This window comes from Myotis lucifugus, unplaced genomic scaffold, assembly GCF_000147115.1.
Source record: "Myotis lucifugus unplaced genomic scaffold, Myoluc2.0 scaffold_3, whole genome shotgun sequence".
NCBI classification, from domain to species: domain Eukaryota; kingdom Metazoa; phylum Chordata; class Mammalia; order Chiroptera; family Vespertilionidae; genus Myotis; species Myotis lucifugus.
The window spans coordinates 18866015-18875526 of NW_005871051.1; the positions used below are offsets into that span (position 1 = coordinate 18866015).

Sequence of the window (9512 nt, forward strand, 5' to 3'; positions counted from 1 at the left end):
CCCCTCACTCTGTGACTTTAGGCCCATCACATGCCCTCTCTGGGCCTCTGTCCCCTCAAATCTACCACAGCAGTAAGAACAGGTGGATTGCCAGATGGGCTCTCAGGAAATCATGAGGCTCCTGTGTGGGGGTGCAGAGGCTGAACAGCGATACTGCCCTTTGTCAGTTCTATTGTCTGAGTTCCACATAATACTTAATTTGAGTTCAGGGTTCCCTCGCTCAGAAGAGTTTGACAACTCCTGGGCTTGACCATCTGGAGTGTTTCCAAGCCCTGAGGCTGTCTTTCCCCCATCCTGGACCCCCCACTTAAAAAACCTGACCTTGACTTGTGCATCCCTCCCCTGCAGAATGATTCCCTGATGAGGCAGATGCGAGAGATGGAGGATCGCTTTACTAGCGAGGCCAGCGGCTACCAGGACAGCATCGCTCGCTTAGAGGAAGAGATCCGTCACCTCAAGGATGAGATGGCCCGCCACCTCCGAGAATACCAAGACTTGCTCAATGTCAAGATGGCCCTGGACGTGGAGATCGCCACCTACCGGAAGCTGCTGGAGGGCGAGGAGAGCCGGTGAGGGGCAAGGCAGGGCTGGCAGTGGGGTTCTGGGGGATGCTAGGGCACCCATTCCTGCCATGGTGGGGGCTCAGGATCACCTCAACAAGACCTGAAAACAAGATTACACAAGAGGCCACCATTCCATTAATAGCAGAGAATTAACCAAGGCCACCTGAGTAAACGTGATTTAATTAATAGCTTTTATAAAAAGAGAAATATAACTATTCCCTCTGCTACCTTCAGAATTAAGAACCAGCAGCATAAAACCATGTTCAGCAAACGGTAATAAAATATTACTGCCAGTCAAGGGAGAGATGAGAGCAAAGTGGGGAATGATGAGGTAGGAAAGGGCGGGGCAGATAAAGACAGAGACAGGGAGAGACAAGCTAGAAGAGAGGGTGCAGACTTGTACACTGAGGGCGCACATGTGCACACGCGTGCTCATAGGAAAAAACCAGAATGACAAGCTCGGACATGTAAATTCATTCACCTCTAGACACAGAAAACAGCACACAATTGGAAGGGGACACGAGGTCACCTGCTGGGGTGGAGGAAATGTTCTATATCTTTATTTAGACTTGCAGTTAGACACTGGTCAAAACTCACTGGATTGCACACTAAAGATCTATGCATTTCACTGTATGTAAACTTAACTTCAATTTAAAACAGGTCATTAACTAAAAAAAATGATGTCCATTGATACTCATAAAAATGATAATATTGGAAGTTCTTAAAAATCAGCAGATATGTTTAGATGGAGACTTAAACATTTCAGGTTTTGTAGAGTAACACCTATATATAATGACTTTAAAAATATATAATTGTTGTTGATTTCAGAGAGGAAGGGAGAGGGAGAGAGAGATAGAAACATCAATGATGAGAGAGAATCATTGATTGGCTGCCTCTTGCACGCCACCCACTGGGAATTGAGCCCACAACCCGGGCATGTGCCCTTTCCTGGAATCGAACCTGGGACCCATCAGTCTGCAGGCTGACACCCTATCCATTATGCCAAACCGGCTAGGGCTATAATGACCTTTTAAGGTAGCTAAATGGCATTTCCTGGAACTCGGCCTCACATGTGAATGGGCCAGAAGTTCCCACCCTGGCTGGAGGGCACACACAATGGATTTCCCCCTGAGCTGCTATCCATACTTCCTGCCATGTCAGGAGCAAGAAGGGAATCCTGGTGAACTGGACAGTGCAGCAGGATTGGGGGTGTTGGTGTCATACCAGCAGTCAGAGATGGAATGGGTGATCCCTCCTGAAGGGACAGTTCCTGGGACAGCTAAAGTTGGCCTTTGACCCTATGCCCTAAGCAGTATGGCAGTGGGAGTGCTGGGTTCCCTGGGACTGGGACAGCTGAGGATGGTGTTTAGAGAGGACCAGGGCAAACTTGATAGGTGGTCACAGGGAGAGAGAGAGGGTCCTAACCCTTTGGGATTTGATCTCTCTCCTTTCAGGATCAACCTCCCTATCCAGACCTTCTCTGCCCTCAACTTTCGAGGTGAGTGTATGTTAGCAAGTGGAGGCCTGGGTGGTGGGGGGCAGGAATCCAGCATGGGCAGTGCTCAAGACCAGCCAGGAGGGGAGGATGGAACTGTGGGGACAGGACTGGGGCTTGGAGAAGAGAAAGGGGGCTGCTGCCAGAGTAGGGGAGTGGTGTGGAGGGGGGTTAGGTAGAGGATCTTCTGACAAAGAGATCATTTTATTTTATTATCTCACTAGAGGCCCAGTGCACTAGTGGGGGGTGTGGCCTGCGGGGATCAGCCCGCAGTGGGAGCGGTGGGAGCGCTGCTGCTCCTCCTGGTCAGTGGAGCGGCCATGGACCCGCCCTCTGAGTGGCTGATCCCTGGTCCGGCATCTTCCATGGAGCCGCAGCACTTGCCTCTCCAGGGGACCTGGTCAGGGCAGGCCCAGGGACAATAGCACTGAGAGGCGGGGGAGTAGGCCTCAGTTCCACAGCGGCCATGAACCTGCCTTCCAGCCTCCTGGGTCTGCTCTGTGAGCCCCGCGGCCTGTGGGCATCTGGAGGAGGTGGCAGGGAGCGAGGAGGAAGGGGAGGAGGCAACTACCACAGCCCGGGTTCCTGCCCGTGGGCCCGGGGTTTGCAGTAGGAGCAGCTGCTCATCCTGGTCAGCCCATCCTAGTCAGCCGAGTGGCGCTCCCACTGTGGTAGCGCACTGACCATCAGGGGGCAGCTCCTGCATTGAGCATCTGCCCCTTGGTGGTCAGTGTGCATCATAGCAACTGGTCGACCAGTTGTTCTAGTTGTTCTGCCATTCGGTGGCTGGGCTTTTATTATATAGGATGATATTGTATTGACCATGTCCCCTGAACCTTCTGAAAATATTGAGCATCAGCAAACACCTTCTTTTTCCTGATATACCCAAACTCTGAAGGAACCAGGGGTGTCCTTAGGGGCCTGGCAGCAGAAACAACTAGGATCATACTTCCTGGCTATAAGGCACCAACCACCCATTGTCTGGCAAATTGCCAAGTGCCACCTCTCCCACCCCCACCCTCTCCGCTGCTTGCTGAACACCTCCAGTTTGCTGGAACAAGATGTTGGATTCAGGTTTATAACAATGAAGCCAAACCTTAGCAAAGCCAAACAATGAGAAGTAGCTGCTAGGGCATTGTGCCATTCTGCCATTAGTAATATGCAGATCGCATGGCTTTCCAACCCTGGAGAACAGAAAAACACAATATAATGATACATTAGGAAAGGAAGTCGGAGTCCTTGGCAGCTTTGCCTTTCCTAGATCAAACCTTTTATATCTTCGATGTTCATTTCCATCAGGGAAAAATACATGCTGGCTCCACGGAGTTACAACGTTCATCACAGGCTGATTGCTCGCTAAGGAGATTCACCAACACCAAACTCTTAGTACCGAGGACCTAAACTTGACCCTTACTATAAAACTCAGAACCTCTCTTTTCAGTTACTTATTTATACAGATACCAAGTGTGAGCCTCACATTTAAAACTGCTTCACGCTTTTTTTTTTTTGCTTCACGCTTTTTGAAATTAATAGTCCTGTGGCCATGATAGGGCAAGTATCATTGTTACCATTTCACAATGAGGAAACTGAGGCACAGAGAACAAGTCACTGGCCACCAACACAATGAATCAGTGACCGACTCCTGTCCATCTCTCTTTCATTAAGACATCAAGTTACTCATCCAGAGCCTTAAAGGGGGCTGGGTACCATGAGGTCCTTCAAGAGAGTATCTTGGGACTGGGTTTTGGGTTCTAACTGTCAGGGTGCAAATTCATGCAGGGCTCTCCTGCAGCCCAAGGGTGGAGAGGGAGCAAGATGTATGGGGAATGGAAGTATTGGGTGGCCTGGGCCTCAGGGGTCCTGCCCTCCTGAACCAGTTCACATCTGGAGCACTGTTGTTGGTTCCTAATCTCATCTCAACCATGGGACTAATCCTGGGGTCCACGGAACCACTCACTGGGCTCAAGGACAAGTGATAAAAGTCCTGCTGAAAAAGTACCAGGTCCATACAGAAGGGATGGGAGTCTTCTCTCTGCCCCGTGGGACCAGGGGTGGACTCCCAGCCCCTGGAGCAGCCTGGTCTGAACTCGGTCAGGCTGAGCATGTGGATGGATCTGTTACAGAAACAAGCCCTGAACAAAGGGGTTCCGAAGTCCATACCAAGAAGACAGTGATGATCAAGACCATTGAGACTCGAGACGGGGAGGTGAGTCTGCCTGGTCCCCTTACTGGTGGGGGCCATGGGGTGTGTCTGGGAAGCTGTCAGCCAGGTGCTTTCTGCCAGCTGTGCTTGTTTGAGTCCCTGTCTGCGGGGAGAGGGGCTCCTGCTGTTCAGGAATGGGGGCTGGGCGGCTGGCCTGGGCTCCATTCTCCTGCCAGCACTGGATTGGACTGTGTTTCTCTTCCTCCCCAGGTCGTCAGCGAGGCCACACAGCAGCAGCACGAGGTGCTCTAAAGCCAGAGACCCCTCTGCCACCAGAGACCGCCCTTGCCCCTGTCCTCACTGCCTCCCGAAGCCAGCCTCCTTCCATCGAAGGGCACCACACCCAGCACCGTCTCCCCTCACAGCCTCTGACCCTTGCTCACCAACCCCCCTCATGGTCCCCACAGGGGACATGGCCCATCCCTGCCCGGCACAGGGAGCCCCCAGCAGTGTGAGTCCTAGATATTGGACGTGAGCGAGCCTGGCTCTTGGCCGCCCATGGGTGTGCTGGGCAGGGCCTGAATGGAGCCAAGGCAGAGCAGTGACCCTGCCCCTCCCACCTCTGTGACTTCAGGCTCTAGCCTCTGGCTTTGGAGAGGGCCCCTCACCCCAGCAGGGTGTTGGGACCCATGGGGTGGACCTCTCCACTCCCCAGCCCAGGTCAGAGAAAGAAAGGGCCTCCTCAGGAAGCCGGGCAGGCAACTGCGGGATTGGTCCCTGTGGAGACTGGGGGGCACTAAATTAGCTCCATAGTCCCTTATGTTCCCAGGGTAGGCTTAGCAAGCAGGGGCTGCAAGAGGGAACCCCCGAAGGTGCCAGATGTGGGAGTAGGAGATTCAGAAGGAGTGAGGGTGGGCGAGATGCTGAGAGGAAAGGAGAGGACAGAGGCAGAGCGGTCTCAGGCAAGGTGGCAGGGCGCCCACCTCCCTGTGCCTGCCCCTCCCCCACTACAGGGGCTGGACAGAAACAATAAAAAGAGAAGCACAAGCCTAGCATGTCCCCTGTTGTTTTGACTGCCAGGTCTCCTCTAGGAGCCCCCGGGCCCTGTTGGACTGTGCTGCCTTCCTGCCCAGCCAGACTGTCCCCTAGGGCCTGTCACCTCTTCCGCTCCCAGAGCCTCCCTGCCTTGTTGTTTGTGTGTAACATATGGGGGCGGGAGCTGGACGGAGCACTTGTTGGGGAACCACAAATCCCTCCTATTAGGGCCCAATTCTGGGACTGCCTCCCTTGGGCCTCCTACCCCCTTCAGATCATCAAGGCCCAGGGACACCACTGCTACTCTTTTTGAAGGTCACCATGGTTCCCCACAGACTGGCTTTGAAGTAGGGCTCCTCCCCGGTTCCTTCCCCAAAGAAACTCACACCTTTCCATGACACCTGCCTGAGCGCCTTTATGCACAAGAGCCAATTCAGGAAAAACAACCATGTTAAGGAAAATGAAAAGCTTTATCTTGTTCTTGGAGAAGAAGACCCAATACTCTAAAGCGGTCCATTCATCCTCCATTAACTTATCATTTTAATGCAGTGCTACCTCAATTAAAACACTAAAGGGAAATTTGGGAAGATGGGAGAGGAACATAGGTCATATGAAAAGAACATTAGGAAATTGTGGAACAAAACCTTTACACTGATGGGTAGCGCAGGGGCAATTGGGTAGCCACAGGGGACAGGATGAAGGCTGTCACTCTTCATTCCTTCCAAAAAATAAATTCCAGGTGGATCAATGATTTAGGAAGCTTGATGGATCCATGTGGGTCTTGGCCTTCCTGACACTCCTCACAGATGGAGAGATTAGCCTTTAGAGATGGGAAGAGGGTAGAGATCACAAACAATGAATTCAGATGGTCTGTAGGGGAAATAAACCTAATGGGGTTTTAGTCTTAAACTGCCTAATCTGATGTTCCTAAGTGTTTTTTTCCAGAAACTTCCAAAAGCCTTTCTGGTGTCTTTTTCCCTTCTTTGGATTCACTCCTCCCTCACAACTTGCTCCTTCCCCTCTGGGCTGTGTAGTCCCTCCCTCTATGAAGGCCCCTTTCCCCCCTTTTTTAAAAGTATTTTTATTGATTTCATAGAGGCAGAGAGAGGGAGAAAGAGACAGAAACATCAGTGATGAGAGAGAATCATTGATCGGCTGTCTCCTGCACACCCCCTCCTGGGGATTGAGCCTGAACCCCAGGCATGTGCCCTTGACTGGAATCGAACCCAGGAACCTTCAGTCTGCAGGCAGATGCTCTATCTACTAAGCCAAACCAGCTAAGGCTTTTTTTTTTTTTTAATCTTCACCTGAGGACATGCTAGAAAGAGGAAGAAAGGGAGAGGGAGAGAGATTAACATCAATGTGAGAGAGAAACATTGATCAGCTGCCTTTCATACTCTCCCCAACCAGGGATGGAACTCACAACCTGGGTATGTCCCCTGATTGGAATTGAACCAGCAACCTTCCAGTACACAGGGCTTCTTGGTGTTTCTTCACCTTTGAGCTAGGAACATCTGGAGCTGCAACCTGGTCGCCACCCTCGGCCACTGTCCACTATCAACTCATGGTCACTGTTTCCCCCAGTGCTCCAATGGGGTGAACCCTGCAAGCCCCAGAATTACCCCTATCAACCTGTAGCAGAGCTCCAAGTGAAATTAGAAATGGCATTTCTAGGGTCTTCACGTTGGAATAGAGGAGGAGGGATCGGTGAGGGATCTTATCCTTGAGCCTGCTGGGGACCCTGAAATCTAAGCTAGTCTCTGTGAGATAAACACCTTGGGGAGACTGGGCCCCGGTGGATGAGAGGTGATGTATGGATCTGTGAGTACTTTCTGGAGCCTCTAGGTTCCTTCTTTCCCTTGAATGAGTTATGTGCATTCATCTACCCATCAAAGCACAAAGGGCCACATAGGTCAGGGAAGGTCTGAGAGGCAGCCCCGTTCTCCAAAGAAAAGCTTAGATGTGCATTAGTCACCACGGTGGAGGGAGAGTAGGAATCCTAGACTCAGAGTCAGACCTCAAAGGCAATGATCCCCACACTGATGAAATCCCTCCCAGCCTTGCTCCAATGCCTTGATGAGCAATCATCAAGCTCTGCTTGGAAGTCTCTGTGTCAGAGAACTCCCTGCCTCCATGGTGGCCCCTTCCAGCTGGGACAGCTCTGCACACATCCTTCTCAGCACACATCTGTGTCCTGTGATGACCACACACTTGTCCTCAGAGAAGAGAAGAGACCCAGGCCCACCCTGTGTCCCACAGTAGGGATGCATTCTCTGAGCAGAGTCCTCCTGGGACTAGTAATTCTGGTTCTGAGCCCTCGGCTTTGTCTGCCCCCTTGGGAGCTGGACAGTGACCCAAGGAAGTTAGGGGTTGGGGAGACAGGTGCGGTGCTCCTAGAGAATGGACAAAAATAAACCAAAGAAGATCTGGGTCTCATGCTGGGGGCGCTTGGCATCTCCTCCTTCAAGACTCTGAACACTGAGAAATAAGAGGGCTCACAGAAGACTGACAGCTTCCCACTAGAGCCATGGGACCAGTTCCAGACCAACTGGAGGAGTAGGAGGGACTGTGGAGGCAAATATATCCCTAAGCCAGGAACTGAGGCCTCAGTGGGCACTCTCTGACCCTGTCTGTCCACTCTGGCTACCCTCCCAGCCCCTTGAGACAATGCATCACACCCATTCACCGCTTTCTCGTCCTCCTCTCACCACGAGCTTGCCCCGGACACATATGCAAATACATCCGTGACCTTTGGTTCAACACCTAACATGTCAGCTACCCAAGGGCAAGGTTTTTATTCACTAACTGTATCCTTGGTGCCCATAAGAGTGCTTGGTCCATAGAAGGTGCTCATTAAATATTTAAGTACTTGTTGAATGAATACCCACTGGGCACTTTTATTTGCTTTTCTCTAAATCAGTGATTCTCAACCTTCCTAATGCCGAGACCCTTTAATACAGTTCCTCATGTTGTGGTGACCCCCAACCATAAAATTATTTTCGTTGCTACTTCATAACTGTAATTTTGCTACTGTTATGAATCATAATGTAAATATCTGATATGCAGGATGTATTTAGGTGACCCCTGTGAAAGGGTCGTTCGACCCCCAAAGGGGTCGCGACCCACAGGTTGAGAACCGCTGCTCTAAATTAAATATTTATCAGAAAGGCCCATGGCTCCCACTTCATTCACTGATTCAACCAACATTTACTGAGCCTTTACCATGTTCCGGGCACGTGGTATATCATTATGAGTAAGAGGAAGCTCCCCACTGCCCAGAGAGGTGGGGTGAACTGCCCATATCCGTAGCAGAGGAGGACGAGGCCCCAGGTTCCTTGGCCTCCAGAGCCCAGATCTCTTTCCATGACACCATAGGCTTGTGATTGCTAGTCAGGGCAGACTGGCAGCACACACCCAGCCTGGCGCCAGGCCGCAGGGCACTGTGGGGCCCATTCTGGGGGACAGATGAGCACCTTGCAGACAGCTGCCCTGGGTGACAGGCCTGGCCAGAATGATGGCTTCTTGCTGTCACAGCTAGTGCAGGCTGCTCCAGGAGAGGGCGCCAGCGACTGGAACAGGTCAGTGCCTTCCCTACCCAGGCCCACACACCCCTGCTTGTGAATCAATGCATGCCCATATTGTGACTATTCCAACAGGAGACACACAAGCCATGTTCCAGGCTCTGTGCCAGGCCCTTTATAAATAGTTAATATTCATGTTAATATTTAATATAATAATTTAAAGCCATCACAACCACCTAAGTCAGATCATGTAATTCCTCGGCTCAAAATTCTCTGAGATAACTTTCTGGTTCACTAGGAATAAAAGTGCCATGGCCTACAAGGTGCTAGGCATCTGACCTCATGTCTCTGTTCAGCCCCATTGGTCTCCTGACTCCTCTTTGAGGCCACCTCTAATTGGAGCAGTCCTACCTGGATATCTGTGCCATTTGCTTCCTCACCCAGGAGTAGGAATCCTAGATTCAGAGTCAGACCTCAAAGGCAATGATCCCCACACTGATGAAATCCCTCCCAGCCTTGCTCCAATGCCTTGATGAGCAATCATCGAGCTCTAACCACCCTACCACATTCCTATCTCCATACCCTGTTCCATTTTTCCACAGCACTTATCTTCTTCTAAAAATCTTTATTATCTACAATAATAAAAGCATAATATGCTAATTAGACCTGACAACACCGGGGGCTGCGAGGGAAGCCCGGGTCCCAGGTGCCGTAGGGAAGCCGGGGGAAGGAAGGCCTATTCTTGTATGAATTTT

General features: G+C 51.3%; 1 protein-coding gene across 1 annotated transcript in view; it reads left to right on the forward strand.

The window, feature by feature from the left end:
* Positions 1-5253, forward strand: part of DES (desmin) — a 7914-nt gene extending 2661 nt beyond the window's left edge. Inside the window, exons 6-9 of the mRNA XM_006082561.3 lie at positions 349-569; positions 2018-2061; positions 4182-4264; positions 4472-5253. Coding sequence (XP_006082623.1) covers positions 349-569; positions 2018-2061; positions 4182-4264; positions 4472-4513 — 390 coding nt within the window. The 3' untranslated portion in view covers positions 4514-5253. The remainder of the gene's footprint in view (positions 1-348; positions 570-2017; positions 2062-4181; positions 4265-4471) is intronic.
* Positions 5254-9512: the final 4259 nt, after the last annotated feature.